The sequence below is a fragment of the Falco punctatus genome (assembly GCF_963210335.1).
Source record: "Falco punctatus genome assembly, chromosome: 3".
NCBI lineage: Eukaryota > Metazoa > Chordata > Aves > Falconiformes > Falconidae > Falco > Falco punctatus.
The window spans coordinates 75,117,131-75,140,293 of NC_137582.1; the positions used below are offsets into that span (position 1 = coordinate 75,117,131).

General features: G+C 40.6%; 1 protein-coding gene across 1 annotated transcript in view; it reads right to left on the bottom strand.

The window, feature by feature from the left end:
* Positions 1-2,350: 2,350 nt before the first annotated feature.
* LOC308060013 (sodium-dependent neutral amino acid transporter B(0)AT1-like) overlaps positions 2,351-23,163 on the bottom strand; it is a 32,601-nt gene continuing 11,788 nt past the window's right edge. Inside the window, exons 2-12 of the mRNA XM_080378190.1 lie at positions 16,720-16,860; positions 15,041-15,178; positions 13,581-13,762; positions 12,717-12,827; positions 11,820-11,932; positions 9,368-9,496; positions 7,743-7,899; positions 6,826-7,030; positions 6,110-6,269; positions 3,771-3,933; positions 2,351-2,561 (exon numbers count right to left, since the gene is read on the bottom strand). Of these exons, the coding sequence (XP_080234316.1) occupies positions 2,352-2,561; positions 3,771-3,933; positions 6,110-6,269; positions 6,826-7,030; positions 7,743-7,899; positions 9,368-9,496; positions 11,820-11,932; positions 12,717-12,827; positions 13,581-13,762; positions 15,041-15,178; positions 16,720-16,860 (1,709 nt within the window). The 3' untranslated portion in view covers position 2,351. The remainder of the gene's footprint in view (positions 2,562-3,770; positions 3,934-6,109; positions 6,270-6,825; positions 7,031-7,742; positions 7,900-9,367; positions 9,497-11,819; positions 11,933-12,716; positions 12,828-13,580; positions 13,763-15,040; positions 15,179-16,719; positions 16,861-23,163) is intronic.

A 23,163-nucleotide genomic window follows, 5' to 3' on the forward strand; every position in this document is an offset into this window, starting at 1 on the left:
CCCCCTCTACTCTGTTTTTTTGACACCCCCCCTGGAGTACTGTGTTGAGCTCTGGTACCCCCAACATAACAACATGGACCTGTTGGAGTGAGTCCAGAGAAGGACCATGAAGATCAGAGAGCTGGAGCACCTCTGCTATGAAATCAGGCTGAGAGAGTTGGGGTTGCTCAGCCTGGAGAAGAGAAGGCTCCAAGGAGACATCATAGCAGCCTTCCAGTACCTAAAAAGGGCCTACAAGAAAGCTGGAGAAGGACTTTTTACAAGGGTGTGTAGTGATAGCTTAAGGGATAATAGCTTTAACCTGAAAAAGGGCAGATTTAGATTAGATGTTAGGAATAAATTCTGTACTGTGAGGGTGGTGAGGCACTGGAACAGATTGTCCAGAGAGGCTGTGGGTGCCCCATCCCTGGAATTGTTCAAGGCCAGGTTGGATGGGGCTTTGAGCAACCTGGTCTAGTGGAAGATGCCCCTGCTTGTGGTGGGGAGGGGTGGAACTAGGTGATCTCTAAGGTGCCTTCCAACCCAAACGATTCTATGATTAAGATCGATTTTTTTCCAAAAAAAATTACTCAGAGAGAAATAAAAGCCCTTGTGTGCAGCTAAGCATACAAATATGTCAGCTTGCAGATCACCCAACCAGAACCAATTTCACATTTAGGCTGCACAAATCTCCCCAGGTAAGCACAGTTCATCTGCTTGCAGCTCTGCAAACATTCAGATCCATTGCTGGAGCAACTCAGCTTCCTAGTCCCTTATCAGGCTGTCTCACAGGGCATGCACGAGTCGGCACATGCAGCACGGTTTGGCAGCGCTCACACAGCATCAGTGCTGCCAGGGCATCCACCACCATTGCTCCCACTGCTGCTGCACTTCAGATCGGGAGATGCCTTGTACTGTGCTGGAGCCATTCCAGTGACACACTGATTTCCATGCAAGCCACCTGCAGCTGACCACTTCAAAGCCACTTTTACTCAATCTTGGTGGCTGAGCTTTTTCTCAGCAGGAAAATCTGATAAAAATTGTTTTTCCTGTTACAGTGTAACATCTTTAAATACTTGTAATAATTACTCACGTTCAAATAATAATAACAACAAATTTTGAGTTGGAATGCAAATGAATTTAATCATTCAAATGCACATACAATGCCTGGTACTTTACTCTCTATTTAGAGCAGATATACTAATCTAAAGACACACTCTAAAGTAGGTATACCCTAAATATCCCTATTTCTTGTAAAAGAGTATTTTGATCTTATAATCACTCCTAATAGGAGTGTCAGAGTGTAAATTTGTCATAAAAGGTGGGTACAGGAATAGCTGCAAAGTGATACAAGTGTGTTGCTGTCGTACACAGACAGTTGGACGAAAGGGACCACCTGTCCGGAGGGGACATCTACACTGTCTGCTTCTGGCATTCAGCCTGGGTGCTCTAACGGTGCCTCTTTTCCCTCTCCAGTGACCACAGAAGGAATGGGACTCCTAACTGAGCTCCTCTGGGTCACATGGAAGTTAAAAGTTTGAAATAGTTGTAACATAGGTGGGCGTGTGCATATGCGTGTGTGCGTGTGTGTGTATGTGAATTAGAGCTAGCCACCTTGATTGTGACAGATGAGGGCAAGAAGCTCTGCACCACTTGGGTGCCGTGGGTGCCCCATCAGCACAGACCTCCCAGGCAAGTGGCACACCCCCTGCTCATCACGGGTGCCAGGCAAAGCAGATTTTGCTATTTCCTGAACTGCTGCTGCCCCATTGCAAGATTCTCTCTTCTGTCATCAGCAAAAGCAGTGTTATCTGCTGGGAACTTGGAAGTAAAAGGCAATTAATAAAATATCCAGAATTATAAGTTATTCAAACTGTTATTCTCATACTTTGAAATGTTTTTATTAAATATTTTAAACATCTGCATGAGACAAATAATATTGGTGACTTTGTGCAACACAGTGGCATGTAAAGTAAAAACAATTTAATGTGCAAGAGAAGTCAGTATTCAGTTACCCTTCATGTTGGCCACCCAACCAGAATGATTGCACATGGAAGAGTCACTTATGGCCTGTCAACTGCAGTGCATCTCCAAACAGAACTGCAAGCCAGTTTCAGACAAGCTGGCCTCAAAAACAGGAGGATGAATGATTTGGCCTGGTGCCCTAATCACTTGCAAATGTGGCTGTTTTGCTTCCAGAATCCAAGCCATTAACTCTTTACAGTGCATTGCACTATTAAGTAAACATATGTTTACCTGGAAACAACACATAGTTATCCTTTTATGAAAATAAAATTAACTCTGGATTCTTAAAAAAAATATTTTTACTTGTCTCACTGACAAAACATTCTTCCACATTTTTTAAAGTGGTTTTATGTTGAACACTTTAAGTTTCCATTAACAGAAGTCTCAGATGTGGAGGTCATAAGGCCTGTACGATCATGTTTTTTCTGCCAGCAATTTCTGATGGCTTTGTAGATGGCAAAGGCAGGGATGGCCAAACTAGGCACTCCGGAGAGGATTACAATAATAACATACACCCAACCGGGATATTCAGTCTTCTGTGTTTTGGGGAAGTTCTCCTGAAAGAGCAAACAATCAAGTTGCAGAAAGTCATGAGGAGCAAATACCTGGGAACATGCACACATTTGATAATTCAACAGATCAAAACCAGAGGCACAGCTAGCCACAATGGCACTATAATTTGCCTGCTCCACAGCAGTTTCCAGTCCCAGCTGTTTTGGACTTATTTTTACTCAAAAGCGATGGGAAGAAGATGGTGTGAAAGAAGCAAAAGCCAGGAAGGGAGGCTGGTGGGGTTCCTGGCATGCTTCCCAGGCACAAAGGCGTGAGGGGTGGGGGGGGCTCACAGGCCACCAGGGCTTGGTGGCCAAACAGCCTTTGGGCAGGAGGGCTGAAGTCAAAAGGTGCAGGAGGGCTGAAACATTATTAAGAAGGAAGAGAGGTTGCCAAGGAAGAGAGAAGAAAGCAGTCCCATTTCCCTGCCTTCCTTTCCCTCCCTTTCTGCCTCTGTCTCATGAAAATAAAAAGCCATCTTTAGAAATTAAATGTGCTTGCAGGACTGTTTCTGCTTTAAGGGTGGCAACTAGTATAAGGCAACAAACAAAAAGCAGAGCTAGACTGTCAGGGAAGAGATGGGGCGATGGAGAAAATTATGGGACCCACATTTTTTCTAACATGCCCTTCTCTGTACCACATACAGCTTTCTATTCTGCAAGGGGAGGAAAGGAAAAGTAGGTAACTCATTGCTTCAATTATAATTTAAATCATGCTAATACATTTGGAAGAGGAAACAAGAAATCTGACTATCAATATTAATTATTATCAATTTCTTCTGTTAGTGAAGCTCTCCAGCACTACTGCAGTTCTGTGATTTAAAATGCACACAGAAACAAGTGCAATATCAAAATGGCTTCACAGATTCGGTCCTTTGTCAACACAGAAAGGTTGCGACACTTCCAGCTCTTCTATAATTCCTGCTGGGGAACTGACATCTGTTTCAGTCTTGCCTGACAACTGGAATATGCTTTGGTTTTGTTCCAGTTCAGAAAAGTTACTCAGGTGTTGCTATATACCAGCTGCAGGCATCACAGCTGAATTTAGGACTTATTTTTTAAGTGGTTTTTTTTATTTTATTACTTTATGTCTTGTAGTAAGCTTTCTACCAGAAAACTTTCAGGTGGGAGATGAATATGACTGGCTATGACTCTTAGATTAAAGAAGAATACATAAAATAAATCTAAATAAATATTTTGGTTCCATATACTTACATAGCTAGGATCCCAAATGCTGTAGAGCAGCTCTTCATTGACTTTCACCACAAAATAAAAGAAGAAGATAACTAACATAATGAGAGGACTGATAACTCTCCAGGTAACCTGCCAGAAAATATTGGGCTTGTGTCCAATCATGAATTCAATATCCTTGTTAAACCTAGAAACAAACCCAGGAAGTTAAGGACAGTAAAAACTCATCAAGGTCAAAGGGTGCCTGCTCAAAGGGTGCTCTATCCCTAGCTGTGCTTCCCAGGACTGTGCTAATGTCAACGTGAGATGAGGATTGATAGCAACATCAAACTACTACAAGTGGTTCAAATTAAGGCAGCTATTGTAGCAAGACAGAAGAATTTTTTTTGGAAATGAACTTTCTTCAAGCAGTTTGTGAAGCGTATACAAAATAGTTTTGCCACAAAAGAGTCAGTGCTGGTGGACTCTCCCTATAATGAATTGCAGTATCGTTTCACAATTTTTTGGTAAGCAACTTAGAGTTGCATAAATTAAAAGGAATGAGACAGTATTAAAAAAGAGCAATAGCTAATGGACGTAATTTAAAAAATTAGATTCTATGCATGTTGTTTGCTTCATTTGGATTTCTACCATTTTTCTCAGGTTGAGTACTGAAACAATATTTAACTTTACACATTATTAAGAACACCTAAAAAGGCGTTATTTGGGTTATTCATGGAACATGCAGTGGACAATGGGGCAAAAATGTCTTGGTAAGAAGAAACAATCCCTGCATTCAGAGTGATACTCTCTGCATCAGTCATGAACTAATTTATGACCTCTACATATGATGCAGCACCATGTACACATGCTTCTTAAAAAATACTTATTTTTTGGAAGGTTGGGGCCTCTGTTGTTAGTCCTCTTGTCTGCCTTTCCTGCATATCCTATGGGGGTAGGTCTAAGGGGACTATTCAGTTGGTCCTACAGCTATGAACAACACACAGGATTAAGCTGAGTCTCAATTACTATGTAAATTTATTTTATTTTCACTCCTACATTCTAAGATCTAGGTATCATTCTTAAAATTATATGGAGCCTCATGTCCCAGCTGCAGAGCATGTCCAGGTGTAGTTCATGTGAGTGTCACGAATAACATGTGGGTTCTCCTTCAAGCAGGAGCACCATCTTTTTACCAATGACCCTTTCTCAGAAAAAGGTCATAGAGACTCATCTGGAGCAGATACCACCACCTTTGGGCAGGGGCTACAGCGATGTGTACTGGCCAGAAGCATGAAAGTTCAGCGTGAAGCTCTTTTCTGAATCAATTCCCACCCCTCTGTGGCCTCAGCCCATGTTTGTGTCCTGGGAATAATTTCAATTTGACTTTGTAAAGTGTTCTGAGATTTTAAAGGGAAGCAAAAGTGATCAACACAGACTTTTCTGTTCTTAACAAATTAAAATAAGCTGCCTTTCTCTAGGGCACTCCCTCTGCTCATCTAATTTACCTAAATTGATTTGTGCCTCCTCAGGTAATATAAAACTTTAAGTATGGGAAGACGGGCCACAAGGGCATTCACCCCCTGTCCAGGAGCAGCACAGCTGGAGGGTCTGTATGGTCAAGCAAAACCTATGGGTAATTGAAGTCCCCGTGCTTTTTTCATAGTCCTCATGTATTAATTATGAAGAGAAAGATGGCAAAATTTGATTTATTACATCCCTAGAAAGGTGATAGGATAATTACTCACTGCTACAACTGATAAAGTCCTGAATCTATCAGATAAGAACGTATCTCAGTAGCTTTGGATTTGCATCCTGCTGTAAAACAGTATCTGCAGCCTGCCTGGAGATCCCTGCTTGGGACAATATCATTTAGCATTAACTTCAAACACTCCTGGGATATACCTCTGTTTTGAAGATTTATTGTAAATCTCACCGTATTTAAAATGTAAATGAGTTCTAGTGGCACTATGTAACTGCTGCAAATACGTATGTTCTGATGACTACTTCAAAAATAAATTATTTGCACTCATGTTATTATAGTCTAGGGCACTTGCTAATGCTTAATATTTTCTTGCAGTATCTTAGGGATGTGTTTATTTTAGCTGGTTGTTACAGAGCATTATCTCCTATAATGTATTACTAAAGTGAAAACCTTTCATGTACAAATAAAAATCCCCACTGCACTCTTAGCAAGTATTTTCTCTTTTTGTTGAGAATCATTTTAGAAACCTAAGTCATATAAGCAACCCTAAACTACAGTTGCATAATTTCAGAGATTTCTGTAACAGAAATTCTATGCACTGATATGTAGCAAGATTGCAGCTATATAACTGATCAATTTATGCACTAGTTTCTAGTAATGTTTAACTTGTATTTCATACCTGTCTATTCCATAAATGTAGACGACTGAAAACATCTCAAAAAATGCAATTATTAACAAGGGAATAGAGCCAGCAAAACCGTCAAATAGAGCCAGCCAGTAATTACCAGACTTCAGCACAAAGATAAAAGCTAACAAGTAAGACCCCATACAAATGAGACCTGTGAAAAAAACAAAACAACAGCACATTTAGGCAAAGAAAGCAAAACAAAAATAAGTAAGATATTTTCCCAGTAGCTAGAAAGCTTTATAAGTAACTACTATATTTTTTGATGATATTCTGAGAAGGCCTGTTTTCATGCAGGTAAAATGTCAAATCTCTCCTAACATTGCGCAGGTGGGAGATGTTGCAAACAAAATGGGAGAAGGCTGAGGAGACAGAACAGGTCTTCTTCCTCCTTGTCTGTGGGACAATATTGCACCGAGGGAAATCCTGCCTGAGTGAAGGGCTTAGGTCCTTCAGCTTCCCAACAGAGGGGGTGATAATCATTGTGAGGAGGCTGACAGGCAAGTCATGGGTGAGCAGCTGTCTGCAGGCTCAGAGGGAACCTCACAGGAGCTGCTCTGTTGGGGGACATGAGAAAACCTTCAGTAGGTTATCTAGGAACCTTAGGACCATGACAGATCTGAAAGTAGATGGGTGGTGCATTGATTTTTCAGCATACAAGTTATTCCCTGGGGAGGGGGAAGGTCACTTGTCTCTAGAAGAGCACTTACCAGTTACAAGTTCCTTAGGCACTTTAGGGGGTATAATTTTGAGATCTTGTAAAGGTACGAGCACGCCTTCCATATTTCCAAACATAGATGACAAACCCAAGCAGAAGAGCATGATGAAGAAGAGAATGGACCACAAAGGTGAGACAGGCATTTTGGTGATAGCTTCAGTGAAGACAATAAAAGCTAGGCCAGTTCCTTCAACTCCCTGTGGAGGATTTCAGAAGCTCCAAAATTAGGCTCGGTAACATCATGCAGCACCTAAATTTACATTTGTATTCACTAGACTTGGTGTATGCTACACCATGCCACAATACTTAGGCTTTTTGCTTCCACAGAGACCTCCTAATGCAACAACATATTTACTGCAATTATAATACAAATTCTATTTCATGGAAATTCATGGACACACATTTTCATCTGTAATTCACCACCCTTTTAACCAAAAAAACCCAAGGTGCACCCATTTAGTTCTTCTTTTAACTTTTTTTCACCCCAGGGTCAAGGTCCATTCTTTCTGTGCTGTGACGCACTCATGCTGATCGGGACAGGACTTCCTGCTGCTTCCTCACGCTGGGAGTCTCTCCCCTGGTCACCTTGTCCTGGCACAGCTGCAGCCAGTGAGTTCCAGAGAAATACCTGCTGCTATTTTGCCAGCTATGTGAGGCCAGCCTAGAACGCTTGTGTGTTTTGTTGCTAGTCTGATAGATTGCCAATACTTTTCAGAGGAATTAAACAGTTTATCTCTTCAATATCAAAGTAATTCTTCAGTCCAAGAGCATTCTAAGCCAAGTGTAACATCAGTGGAAATATATAAAAAAACCAACAACCTTAGAAGAAAAAGCATTAAGAAATTAAAAAATTGCCGTACATTCCTACCATAATGATGGTATCAATATGAGTCAGGGTGTTAAACTCACATCATTCAGGAAGGTTTCCAGATTACAGGATTCAAACTTCAGGCTTGCAAAAATCGTTGGATCAGTAACGTTACATATCTGCTGCATTTGTTCAAAGTTATCTTGGGTTACATTACCTTCCGGCAAATCAAATGCATTCATCAGAGTAAGAATATTTCTGAAAAAATGAAATGCAAGTAATCTGAAACTATTTATTTGTAAGCATCCTCAAGATTCATTTTCATCGTCAAGTTATTAAGAGCACAATGTCAAGATCAGATTTTGAAACTGGGAAGTCCAGCAGTTTTGTGCATGTACAAATCTTCCTTTCTTCTTCCAAGATGGGTCCAATACTGTCTTCCACAGCACAGACGACAGCTAAATGGATGGACAGACAGCCTAGGGACCTGTGCAAAAGTTGGGTGCCCATCTTTGCACTACAGACCCGGCATCAGTTCCCAGACTGGGCAGCTTCTGGGAATGTGTAAGGTGTCTGCCGTTATGTATCATGCACTTTTACGGATGAATGTGGAGGGACTTGACTGGAACCCACAGGGTCTGGCAGCCCTGGTTAGGATGGAATCTGAATTTCTCTGGTGAAATTAGGTACCTCTGATGAGACCTAAGCATTTAAGTTCTCCAGGAGGCAACCTAAATACAGAGCTGACACAGGGACCAGGGATCATACATTCATTCCACATATCAGCTGAGTAGGCATTGATTATTGTGAATTCTGCATTGGGTATTTTTTGCAAAGTTTCTAAACAATTTTTCAGTGGTTGGTAGAGCTTCATCCAATGAATGAAAATGGGAAGAATTTAATGAATTAGTTCAGGAGATTTCCCAACATAGCATGCAGAGTCACTAGCAGTACCTGAGATACCTACACTGTGATCCAGCTGTGGCCAGGACTCTCAGAACCCCCTGGTCATGGGGAGCTTTCTTAAAATGGGCAGTGCTTTCAGTGGCTCATTGCAAGTGATCTCCAAGGCAGAACTACATAGTTTGGCCAAGAACATCAGGAGACCTTTGAGGATTTGACATCAGCCATAGTAGACGTAGCAGCAGCCGCCTAATATCCTTTTCTCTTTTTTTAGAGTATGTGATGCAAGATCCAATTTTTCACAGAACTAGTTTTATTGAAACTTTTTCCCTATGCAGTGAAATAAATACATTTTTCAGAACATGGTGTTTCATACCCATTGTTGCAAATTAATTTTTCACATTTACCTCTAAAACTATATTCTAGCATATTTTAGTGAAACAAGATACCACAGACTGAATAAACCTTTGTGTAAATGGAAATTGTTACAACAGAAGCAGTTATATTCCAAATACCTGTTTCAAAACCCATTAAAATATGGAATATACTCTTCCTTATTACTTTTCAGAAAGATCGGGGAATAATGTAAAATACGGTTGCTTATGCAACATATATGTAGGAAATCAATTGGCTTAAACAATTATTACTTCCTAAGCAATTGACACCATGTGATTAGAATATTTTGAAGTAATGACTAGTCCAATACCATGTGGGTCAAGAGCTACAATTATTCAAATATGATACATTTATTATCATCAGGCTAACAGAGCTGCCCCAGCCAAACACACCTGCATATTTTGTGTTTTTTTCCCCAATAACTTACTTGTCGAAACAGTCATCATATCTTTCTGTGGCTCTGAATCCGATGATGGAATATATGACAGTTGCTGCATAGATGGATGTGAAACCGTTGATCACTGAGATAATCAGAGCATCTTTTTCACAGTTATTGCTGTAATTCAAAGAAAAGAAACAACAGATTTCAAACACATTCCCAAAGTAAGTACTAAACACTAGCTACAAAGACTAACAAAAAACTAATCTACAGATGCATAGGTACATTGGTATACTCTCTAAGAGCATACAAGTACAGCTATTAAAGATGGTTTTAGTGAATTAAAACTTGGTGCCTTAAGCAATTTAACAGCTATGGTCTTGGTTTGGGTTGGGTTTTTTCCCTTCAAACGACCCTATTCATAAGGAATAACCACCTGAGTTGTTTCCACATCTGGATCATGGAAAGTAGAACATGAGGGGCAGAAAAATATGTCTCCTCCTTATTGTTCCTGGCATATGTGTGTGCAAACACACATTGCCATAGGCTGTATTTTAGCTGCTGGGGTATTCTGCTACAAGATGAAAGTTTTAGGTCTGGATTCAGACAGTCAGAAAGGAAAAGTGAATAAAAATTTTCATAGCACTTCTGTATGGTGAAATTGCAGGAGCCAAGAGCACTTGGGAACAGATTTGTTTGACTATTGGCCAAAAGATAGTTCAAAATGTCCTCAAGTTTTGGAAATTTGATGGACCATTTTGCTGATAAGTCCAGACAGAGAAGCTGTCCCCTTGTGAAAGGTACAGTGCTTTGTAGAGACTTCTCTGCTATGGGCACTTCTTGCCAGCAGACCTGCGCTAAGATGAAAAAATTGCAGAGCCTGAAAGAGACATTCATCTGAGGGAGAAGATAAAGAATCAATATTAAATTAGTTAATGGTTTTATGAGAAGGCTGTAAAGCTGTTGATATCACAGTTCTCTTGAGCAAGAGAGGGCTATTGAGATTAAATGATGTTGTTATATTCAATTTTCTGACCTCTTTTGAGAGGGGAAGAAAGACAAACCTGCCCAGCCAAGACCTGTGACGCTGTGACCTTTCCTCATTTATAGCATTGCAAATAGGTCCCTGCTGGGCAGAGGGCACTGAATGGAAATTCCTTGCCATACTCTTGTGTATATGATTGTGTAAGATTCTCAATGATAGGCTTGATAAAAATACTCCTTCCTTTCAGAGAGCGTAAGATGCTCAAGCTCCTCCTTGTTACGAATGACTGAATCCCTGATGGCATTGAAGCCTCATGATATTTCCTGAGATATTTATACTTCAGATTAAACCATCTGAAAGCGGAGTGACTCACACCTGGTCCAGCTGGTGCTGGACTGCAGGTGGCCCAACATCAGTGTAACTGTGGAATTTCACACACAGACACACTTTTTTTTTTTCTTTTTATATCTCCATGGAAATTTCATGACTTTCTGCAGTTTCCTCCTGAAGTCATGAATGACTGAGCATTGAAGGAACATGGTCTGGTGCCACAGGCCTGTGTGTTGGAAAAGCAGGAGGACAATGCTCTTTTTCTTTATGTCTTTTGGAAAGATGCAGAACGCTCTCATCCCTGCCCCCCACGGTTATGGGACATTGACTTGGACCTGAAGCAGGGCTTTGTCACCTCACACCAAGACTCGCAGGCACCAAAAGTTACAGATGATCTTTTAAAAAACATCTGAAATCAGGAGTGGTGGCAAGGAACTACATCGGTGACTGAAATGTTCGTGTGGTGTGGCTGAACCTGAGCCGTAACCGAAACACAGATTTCTGAATGCACGACCAAGCCAGATATCCAAAACTTAATTGGGAGACATTTATTGAAAATACTAGGTTCAGAGAATGACACACAGTTTGTCTTTCAAGAGGGCAGTGCTGAAGGGATGGCCAGCACCAAAGGCATTGGTGGTTGCTCCAGTATTTTGTGAGGGAGAGCATAGAATATAGCACTGCGCTGTAATTTGCAGACCAGGTCAGCCCCTGGGTGACAGGAGTTGATGCTCCATCTCTTCCCTGGACCCAGTGCATATATAGAGAAAGGAACTGAATCTGAATTTCAAAACTCCTAGTTATATCTTCTCATCTCTAAGCTAAAGATTTAAACTGTGGTCTGCAAAATGTGTGTACCATCACCCAGCTCCAACAGTGCAAGAGATAAAGGGCATCACTGTGCATCAAGAGTTCCCACAAAGGAGGCTCCTGCTCATCAGCCGGTGGTGGGAGCTTGTCCCTTTCTTTCCAGCCTGCAACACATCTTTGTGCAGGAGGTCAGCCAGTGCTGGGACCTGAAATCATGGCTCAGGAGAGCTAGGATCAGTCAGAAGAGATGTGCCTTACGTGGCTGAGGGGTTGGTGTCCCAATCCCAAGTAACATAGCAATAGGGAGAAAGTGGACATGTTTCATTTGAAAGAATGAAATATTCATATAAATTTGGCTTTTGACTGGCTACTCACTGAACAGAGTTGTAACTGGAGAATGAAATGAGGCCTCCAAAAGCCAGGGAGAAAGAGTAAAACACCTGAGCACCCGCATCCAGCCACGTCACTGGGTTAGCCAGCTCGGTAACCTGAGGCATCAGACATACAGCTTTCAGCATATGCAACATCGCTATTTAGACTGAATATAAGGGATTTAAAACAATAATTAAACCAAGAACACTAACCATGTAGAACTCACTATTTTTGAAGAATGTCAACAAATAGGTCAATACTTTTGTCAAACTTAGCAGTTTCCCCCCCCCCCCAAAAAAAAAAAAAAACCACCAAAAAAACCCTATATGCAGGTTTTATGCAAGTAGTTTGAAAATTGATAAACAAGTTACTTTCCATAGCTGACAGCTGCCATGCCGGTTTCCAGAAAAGGAGGTTATTATTTAGCGTTAATAATGAACATTCTGAGAGCTTCTCATGGAAAATGAAACCCCTTTTTATTTTGTTTAAAAATTGTTTTATAGTTAAACCACTTGCTTAGGTCTTTCGTCCATATAGCTGTGCTGATTAGATGGGTTCTACTCCCAGCTGCACAACTTGTGAAGTCAGACTTGTCCTTAACTAGAATACAGGAAAAGAAAGCAAGTCCCCTTATGGCAACCCCATTGTATTGCTCTGTGATGATCTTTCCATTTTCTGTAACAGATTTTGGTGGGGTGTGGGGAGAGAGACAGAGAATGTCTGTGTATATGTCTGCTTTTACACTGATGCAAAGGATTCACCTCCCAGAATCAAGATTTTAAAGGTGCCTGAGGGACAGTTAGAAAAGCACCAATGGAGGGCACTAATTTTCAGTCGGTTGTTAATTACAGAGTGTGCTACATTGTGTTTCACTAAGGCACAAACCATGCAGTGACTTACGTTAGGGGTGAAGAGATACACAATTCCATTGGTTGATCCCTTCAGTGTCAAGCCACGGATTAGAAAAATGGTAAGCACAAGGTACGGAAGAGTTGATGTTACATACACGGCCTGCACAAGAAACATGCAAATAAACCACTTAAATAAAACAGAACACTTGAATAAAAACAGCACCACAGGGAAGAAAAGGGGGGAATAAACAAGGTACTGTGACTAACAATAATGACAAGTTTCATGTGAGTCACAATTAACAGACTACAGAAAAACTATGTTCAAGAGGAACAGTATGTGCCGTTTGATAATAACCACTTTTATAGTTACAGTGCTCTATTTAAGACAAATTGTCATTGTTGAAATTTTACTCAGATAATTCAAAAGCAGCATAAAAGATAATGTACACCCTGAGATCAGGCTGATGCTGCTGATGCAAGGATGGACTTTTAGGGCTTCGCTGGGCAGCCAAACATTGGTCACTCTTTCAGAGAGATGAGGGCTAGCACAAACCCACATAAATCCGTACATGTATGTTTTGAAGAGAATGACCATAGGAAAAAGACAGAGTCCCTTGATCCTGCATTAAAGATCAATATTAATGTTAAGGTGGTAATACCTAAGGAATGCTTTACTAGGACCTATAAGGACAAGGAAGCCAAATTGCTCACAATAATCTCCACATAAATCAAATCAAATTCCATTCATTCGGTTTCCATCTTCAAAAAGCAGGCCCCGTGATGACACACCAAGCTTTAGACGTGCTTTTTTACTCAAGAAACCGGCAGTTTCTACAGTAAGATTAAGTCTGTATCAATAAGGAATCACAACGTCATAATTTATATAATCTCATAAAACCCCCAAATAGAGTACCTTTCCTGTTGTTTCGATGCCTCTGATTGTGCACACGTACAGTACACCCCATGCGCATGTCAGACATAACAAAAGCCACCACTGTATAGTGCCTGATTCATCAATGGAAGTGGAGATGTTTAATGTTTCTCTGTACCAGAAATAGTCTACAGGAGAGCTCTTGGCACACTCTTCTATGTAATCTGTAACCACAAAATGTTTGTCACTTGGTATTTTAATTTAGTTGAAAAAAAGGAAGTTAAATAATAAAATCCAGTGTTCTAAATTATACCCCCTAATGCCAATGAATTTCTTGTTGGCTTATTTCAGATTCTTGGAGGCTGGTTTCATGCAGAAACAAGAGATTTGAAAGACAATTTTTTACCAGGGGTTTTAATACAGAATTTTTATTTATTTCTATTAATTCAACCATGCATATAAAATCTTTGAAGCTCACTCAGAGACCTTTCTGCCTCTATAATTTTTCTTTTTTTTTCCTCCAAAAATGTGAGATTAGAAGCTTCTTGTGCCAGAGAAAGTGCAGAGGGATTTCTGAGCATAAATGTATGTATATTGCATGGAACACTTTTTCTTTTTAGTAGAAGAAAAATGGTAAGGCAGATTTTTTCCAATAATTGTACACTTCCTACCTCATCTTCAAAAAAACCCTCAAACAACATTGGGTTTTCCACGTGCATCCTGCTCTTTCTTGCCTGATACAGCCTGCAGCCAAGCAACTCTTTTCCTCCCACAATCAGCAATACTTTGTCTTCCTCTGTTGTGGGGCATCGTTCAAGGTCTTGCCAGCTGAGGTTGGATTCTCAGCTCCCTGCAATGTGCTGACCTGTGCAGTATTCTGCCCTGTCCTGCCCTTATATGGGGCTTTTAATACTTATTCTGGGAGGTGAGGTGCAAAGCTCTCTGAAGAGCTGTTCACTGACCCATCAGAAAAACCTGCTTCATACAGTTTCATGCAGGACTGACTACGAAAAACAAAGCTGCTGTCACCAAGCAGTATCCAAGGAGCTATAGACTGTTGTCATATTGAAAGATACAGGTGTTTCCTATGGATTATGCTTTTCTCTTTTTTTTTCTTTTTTTTCCCCCCCTTCCTTTTCAATATGCTAACAGAAGGCTGTTGGTGATGAGATGGATGAAACACATTGTCTAAATCTGGAAAATGTTAATGTTTATGCTAGATTTGCACTACAAAGTGCAAAGAATATTCTGTATGTGAACACATCTATCAAAATCAGCCCTGAAGTTTCATATAAAAGGTCAAAGTTTGTCTCAAAGATTAAGCGTTGATCACATTTTATATAATGTGAATTTTTACAAAACACAAGTATCAAAATAGCATAAAGTTCCTGAAAGGACTGCCATGCCTTACTGTTGTTTTACAGAAAGAGGCTCAATTAGGCTAATTGCTAGAAACAGAAGAATGTGCTGTGGAACAAAATACAATATTTCATAACGTATACCTGTTCTGTTGTCATTGAGAGGACAGCTGCTCCAAGGCAGGGGCTCTTGGAAAGAATTGAAGAAATACCACATTACCCAGGCAATAATAGTATTATAATATAAACCCACCAGGAAGGATACACACATTGCTGCTATGCCTGAAAAAAATAAAATCAGAACAATTCAGTGTAAATTTCAATACTTTCATCTTCAAGACATATCAAAATATATAAGTATAAGCTTCAACCTTTCCCCACTCTCCTCCTCACCCTAATTCCAGGGATTATAGCCTTTCCCCTCTCCTCTATTTTGGATGTAGGTTAAATCACTCTAAATTTGTTACCTAAAGGTTGGCCAGGTGAGTCCTACATAGACTTACAGCCTAAAATTACTCTGGGACTGAAACTGAGACTCACATAGTAGACAACATTATGGGGGGACTAACTCCTTACAGACACCACACAATCCTGTTCACAGTCTTGCCAGTTGATATCTGGGGAGTTTGGGATGCTGGGTACATGTAAATCTCAACTGACTTGGGATTTTGCCTAAATGAGACCCAGACTGTCTTCCTCTTCCACAATATCACTGCAGAGGCCAGCAGAGGTGGTGGTGTATAGGATGGATGGGTGCCAAGAGGCACAATCTGTGAAAAGGTGCAGGATTCAAGGTGGTATCTCTCCTTCTTTGCTTGCTCCCAAGTAATCAACCTCTGGTGACTTCTCTGGTAGACAGTAAATGCTAATGATTAGCTCCTGAGGGCCCTTAGGTTCTGAAGAAGTTTGAAAAATTCCAGATGCAATGAACAAGTATCTTCTGTAACTGATTTACAGACACAGTGGATGTCAACAATAGTCCTAACTGGCTGCATTTATTCCCTTTCAAGTCTTTGGTTATCATAGAATCACAGCATAGCTGAGATTGGAAAGGTCCTCTGGAGGTCATCTGGGCAAACCCCCTGCTCAAAGAAGGCCACCTAAAGCCAGTTGCCCAAGACCATGTCCAGGCAGATTTTGAATATCTCTAAGAATGGAGACTCCACAACCTCCCTGGGCAACCTGTGCCAGAGTTTCTTCACCCTCACAGTGTTTCCTCATGTTTGGATGGCACCTCCTGTCTTTCCAGTGTAGTATCTGTGGAGTTTTTCATGCTGTGTGCATAATGCTGCTTTTACTACATTGTTAGATGGAGTGTTTGGATGCTTGGAAGTCTAGTCCAGATGTGAAGAAGTATTCACTGCAAAATACTGCCTCCATGGCTTTTGGCATGGTAGCTCTCTCAGATGTAAGGAAGTAGCATTACATGAAGCTGAAGTCTGGTAGACCAGCTTAGGGAAAGATTCAGCTATTTATCCACAGAACAGTCACAGAACAAATTTTTGGCACACTTAAACATTTAACTTAATGGTAAAACCAGCCAATATTGATAATACAGAAAATACGTCTGAAGCCCCAAACTGGTCTCAGATTAGAGGAAGGTTTTAGCTAGACCCACATGGGAATGTGGACACAATATTGCTGTAGTGCCTCATCATGATTAGTTTGACCTATCAATGGAGTGTTAGTGAGAAGGGAAAAGTAATATATCCTGGAATTTCTTATGGCACATTGGAATAAAATCCTGAAGATTTGCTCTTCAGATTATCAGTTCAGAAACTTGTGCTTTCTCAGGTGGCTTTTTGCATCCTCTTCAGACTTACCAACCCCTTTCAGGGTAGGGTGGATAGAGCTCCAGACACCCACGCTGCCTTTCCTCAGCCTTTGGCCAATGGCAAACTCAAGATGAAGCAGGGGGATACCCTCCAGGACTAGCAAAATCAGGAAAGGGATCATGAAGGCTCCTGAAATGGATAAGGAAAAAGACCATTTCCCATCAGTGAAGTACTACAATAAAGCATAAACGTTAGATTTGTGGGCTTTTAACATAGTGAGTGACTTGTAGGCCTACTTGTGGAAACCGTTCTCCGGTTTCTGATCAGTGTTTCTGCCTGATTGCCCAAGTATGGAACTTCATTACATATGTGGTTTCAGGTAGGAATTCTTATTCTGTCCAAGTGACAAACATAAATACTCCCAAGGTTAAATTTTGAAGAAGCCACCTTGGTTTTATAAGAGGAGGTAAGGTGAAGGAAAGTTAATTACTTTCCTGGAATGACTTCCTTTGCTTTTTCTGCAAAAGATTATGGCTTTATTATAATCGGGAATCATGCAAATTATATGAAGGAGTTGAATGAACTAAGCAACATGCCTTGAAACCTTAGGCAGGAGCCTGGGGCTGTCTGCATAAAGTAACCAATAACTTCCTGGCAGCTGTGTTCAACAGCTTTTATGTTTGAGTAGATGAGATCTGAAGTTCAGGGTTCGAACCTTGTTAATTATGACAAAGCCGGTTAGTATAGGACAAGTTTTTTAAATTAATTTCTTCCTGAACAAAGTGTACTTGGGACATGAGAGATAAGAGAGCACCACACTGGAATATCAAAGTGCAGAGTCAAATGCTTGAATATTGCTACATGTTATACATAATAACAATTATGGTTGTTGTTACAAAAAGTCTTTAACTTCCTAATGATAGGCAGTAAATAATCTCAGTGCATTAAAAAAGTGAAAAACAGTATGTGAATGGTTCAAGTTTGGGCATTTGCTGACTTTTTCCTCATGTACACAATGAAAATCAGATAGTGAGTAAAAGAAGAAATTTGAAGAATGGAAACTATAGTTTTGAATCCAAGGCAGTCAAATGTTTTTTGAAAAAGCTGAACTGCATGCTTGTCTGCTTCATGGGTATCTTCTTGATGTTGTCTACACCAGTTTTAGAAACTACCATTACTGCAAAATTTTCACTTTCTGTGCACTTCAATAAAGTCTGCTAAAAACAATATTGTTGTATCAAGTGGCCACTATTATAATGAAGTTAGCAAACTATACTTTTTGCTTTCCACTCCTATGGAATTTGTGTAATGCTAGTTACTCACCTGTCTTCCACTGACATTTTTAACATTTGCTAATCAAAATCAGTCATTTTGAATACATGAGATGCTATTCAAAATGCTAAGCACTTTGAAAATGCACATGCCACACAGCAGGTTGAATAACTAATCACTGGTGCACCAGGAAATATATTTTTTGTTGACTGGCTGCTGAAATAGAGCTACACCAGGAATGGTGATGTAATTCTCAGCTGCCTGTGCCCTGGCATCATTGTTGGTGATGCAGAAGTCTTACCCAGCACTGGCAGAGGTTCTGGGCTTCATTGAAACTGCCTCATACTCAGTCACTGCAAGGAACTGACTCCCTCTGTCCTTTCAGTTCCTGGCATTTTTAAAGGTGTCTCCCATGTTGTCTGTATGGACTTGCTTAACTGTGCTGGAACATGGAGCGATGTGCACATAACGGCCCCTCTTCATCTGATTAGACATGCAGTGCACGCAGATTTGGCATCAAAGAATTTGTTCTTTACTGATATGACATCCTCTGTGAATAACACTTCTTTTAACTGTTTTATTCTTGCTTTCATAGAAAACAGGATTTTTGCAGTGTACATGATGCATGCCCCCTCGCTGTTGAGAGCCGTCCCCCTACATTCTGATGGCTTCCTCCCTACATGGGAGGGTCAGTGGGACAAGCTCCACACACAGGGCCTCTGGCCCTTCACAGAGACCGCTGTGTGTCACTGCATGGAGCTGCAAGCAGACAGGAATATGTTGTGTGCTCCAACCTCATGCCAGGCTGGCACAATTTCCCCCCTCGCACTCTGTCCAGGAGCTCTCATGAGGGTAAGATGAGATAAGGACAAGATAGTTGTGTTTATGCTAAAAAGTTTCAGTTCCAGAGCATTCTCTCTGTTTTAAGCCCAAGACAGCTCCTGAGTCTGAAACCTGGCCCTACAGAGTTTGTACAGCTGCTCTATCTGGAGCTTTTCTTCTTACCACCCCTTTGGGATGCCAGATAGGTCTCTTCTGTACCACAAACTCGTTTCTCTGTGGTAAAGCCCTTCCTCAGCAACGGTAGTAATTAAGTCCAGAAGATGAATCTGTACAGCTACGTGATCCAAATACTCTTAATTTTTGTGCTCAGGGTAAGTCCTTGTCACCCTTTGAAACTCAACTTGCAGTGATTTTAAATCATCTCTTGAAATTTAAGAATGGACTGGCAGTTAGTTATGCTAAGGTGCATTGCTTAACCGTCTTTACTGCTAATGGAGACATGTAACTTTTTTTTTTTTCATCAGGTCAAAGTAAGATCACTTAGGGACATGATCAGGAATTCCTTCTCCACCCCACCCCCCCCCCCCCCCAGGTCAAAGATCTTGTTGCATAAAAAAATACACAGTCTTTATAGTCCTTTTGATCTATGACCACCTGTTTCTTAACATACCTGTCAAAGAAAATATTTTTTTTTTGGTAATTACCATCTCTGTTAGCAGAAGGGAGGGAAGATCAGGCTGTTTCCTATGAAGCATTAAAAGCATTTCCTTTAGAAAGGATTCAAAGGTAGTCTCAGCTTTTTGCCTTCAGTAGAAAGGAGTCTGATTGATACTCTGATTTGGACTCCATCTTTTCTATACTTAAACATCCTTGTAAACCATAAATGTGCACCTCCATTCACACAGCTCTAGCAGCCTGGGTAGACATCATGCCTCAACCTCCAAAGACAGCAAGATTCAGCAACAGCACTGTCCCTACACCATAAGTCTTCCTGTTGCCAGCACAGTGCACCAAATTTTGCACCAAAGTGCAAAAAAGACTCTCAGAATTGAACCATCTTCTGTGGGGGACATGCCATGAGTGCTCTATCAACCTCAGAGTATTTCCTGAGGTTTCAAGATACTTTACAGAAGTCCCCTTATTAAGATGTCGCAAAAGAAGTCTTTCAGCACGCCACATCTTTGACAGAGCAGTCAGGTAAGGGGACTCCATGACCTTGTGCAGCCACAAAAAGGGGAAAGGATGATCTTCGTGGAGCCATCTATCACATGAAAATGGTGTGCTGCCCAACTGTGTGCTCACAGCTCCCTGGCTTCCTTGCTACCTTGGAATTACTGGGAAATAAATTTCAGGTTCTGGGATGGACACAAATGAGGAAGGTGGGTATCTGTTCACCCCTTTTGTCATCCCAGACATAAGTACACGGTGCATGTACACACCTGCAGTACAGAATTTATATCCCTAAGCAAACAGATAAAACTAAAATCTCTAGTTTGAAGGGCTAGGTGTTATGGTAGCTCTGATGAGTTAAAAATGCAGGGTGTGCCATGTCAGAACTGGACAAATAAATAAAGCTACCAATATTTAGTTGTAGGAATATTTGTATATTTTCAAGAGAAATAAAACTGCAGTTTTCAAGTATGTATGCCACTTTTTGCTCTTTCTTGGGTTCTTCTCTTTCCAGGGTTCAATTCTAACAGCCAGCTCAGAAGTCTGACTCTGCTTTATTTTCCATTTCTCTCAATATCTCCCCAACCTTTCTGAAAGAAGCTACAAGTGATAACAACTCTGAAAAGCTGCTATATGGGACATTAAAAAAAATAAATCAATGCTTTTTAAGCTGTCACTATTTTATAAACCTAGCAAATAAGTCAATAATCTGAAAATAAATGCTGTATAGATGTATATAAACAATGAGTAATCTTCCAGTCTGAAAACCTTACAGCTGAGATACTAGATTCTTATCCCGTTTTGGTACTGTATTTCAAAACACATAATTGATTTGGACACCTGCATAGATATTACTCTCTCTTTAATCTAAGAGTTTCAAATGTGAAAATGAAAAAAAAAAAAAAGGCTTTCAAATAACTCCTCATAAAGGGAAGACAGGTAGACTTCAGATGGAGATGTTTTTCTGTACTGTCATATCCTTAGACCTCTGCTGTAGTGAGGGTAGCAGTACCAGCGAGGAACTGCTGATGTTTTACTGTCACTTCATTCAGTGTGGCACACACAGAAATAAAAAAGCTTTCCCTCACGCAGTGGCAAGGTTTACTGCAGACATACGCGAGCTGTAGACTTAGACTTTTTTTTTTAATCAGTGGTTTAAACATTAAATATATGTCCTCTTTTTTATAATACTCAACAAGGACGAAACAAAAATGTTTAACCGTTGATTAAATGGGATATTGCTCAATAAAGATTAAACAAAATCTATGTGTAATGTCAGAGATAGCTATCAAATGAAAGGAAATTTCAATCTCATTAAACTGGTGAAAGCATGGAGGCAAACACCGTAGCTTTTACACTGTGTGTATATTGAAATCTTGTTCACCTGTGGTAATGATGTATTTTACAACTTCTAAGACATTAAAAAGGTAAAATGTGATTTACTCCATTAAATTTTACTGGGGTAAATATTCAATTTTTAAAAATATAAAGTCACAGTCTATGACAACAAAATAAGTAAATTATGCAACCACCCATTTCTTTTTGTATATCACAATGTTAAAACACTATCGTCGTGTTGTGTGTAGGAAGAAGCAGCTCTCATATAATTTTAGATTTAGGTTCAAAGATCTGAAAATCAGAGTTATCTATATACTCAGTATTCCTGACTACCTTCACCACAGCCGATTTGCAGAGAAAAAATCCACCTTCCTTGAAGTCCAAGTACTACAAGGGTAAATTTTATACTTCACAGTAGTCTGTTTATGTTTCATGAGGGATATAAAATGTGCAAGCACTGATTCAGAAAGTAGGTGAACATCCAGCCTCATCTGGGAGCGCCCTTGCTGAAATACCTACACCCTTGCTGACAGACCTCATTTGTACTAAATGACTCCAAATGTTCATCCATATAATTCATATTTCAAAAAGAAAGAAGTTAAGATAGCAAGTCAGCCCTCAGAAATTAGAAATTATTTTCATAAGGTAGTCTATACAACCTTGATTCTGCATGCACCTTATGAGACAACCTCTAATTATATGATCACGTAGGACTTTTTCTTATCCCCTGCAGATACCTGCTGTGTGGTAAATAGCTGCATTTTTGTCTATCTTTTAATGCATGGCCATAATCCACCACCTTATCCAAAGTGAGCTTTATGGGTCTATAAAATAATCATGCCAGGGACAGACTTAGGAGCAGCATAATCCCCATCTCCAATGAAAAAGAGCAGCAGCAGGGATTCCTGCTGCTCTGCATCCAGGATTCAGTGAAGACGCACCTTGAAGACACAAAGGGTGAAGGCATACATATTCCAGGGTAAAGGCACTGGACAGACCAAGCGAAAATGGAGCTTTGTCAGTGCACTCATGATTGTGGTGTATGCTTTGTGTTAGTTAACTTGGAAGAAGGTGCATGATGTTGCAGTTTGCCCCTACTCTGTTACAGAGGCACATCTGTGTCCCTGACCTGGCCACACAAAAGCAAAGATAAATGAATCATATTGGCCATCATGCTGAGTGGCAAAGAGTAAGGCAAAATGTGTCCAAAATATCTAGTAAATATGCATTTCCAACAGGAGGTAGCTCAAGCCAGACTTAGAAGCATTTGTGCAATCCAAAGCGATGCAGATTGCGGCATCTATTGGGCGTTTGCTGTGCTGTGAGCATGGCTGAATGGGAAACAGGGAAGCAGAAGCCAGAAAATTGCATGAGGTAGAACATGTCTCGGCACCAAAATATCTTCAGAAATAGAACTTCAAGATCTGTTTTTACAATACAGATAGTCACATGTTCAAATTCAAAGCCATCCATCCAAACAACAGCAAGAGCCGTTTTTGTTTTCTAACTGAAGGGAGAAGTTGGAGAATAGGCACCGCATTGAGAGGATGGCAGTCGTGGCAGGAGATGGATTAAGCCCTACCAGAAGAGGCTGAGGTGCACGGTACAGCAGGGAAGGGAGAAGGATCAGACAACAGCTCTCCACCTTCACATGTGATGAAGTTGAGAAGTCTTTTCTAAGAAGCCATGGGAAGGCATTGCTGCCCACTTTTATGTATTGCCTCACAGCATTGCATAGGAACTGACAGAGAGAGTAGCAAGCCTGGCTATAGGGACACATATCTGTACAGTAGCTCTGAGCCCAGAGCCAGCCACCTAATTTCTTTACTATGTGCTGCCTTTCACCTTCTGCCTAAAATTTGACTGAGAGAGTCTTGGGGAAGCAAGAAGCCGGGGATAACTGGTGTTAGTGTTCCTGAGCAAGGACAA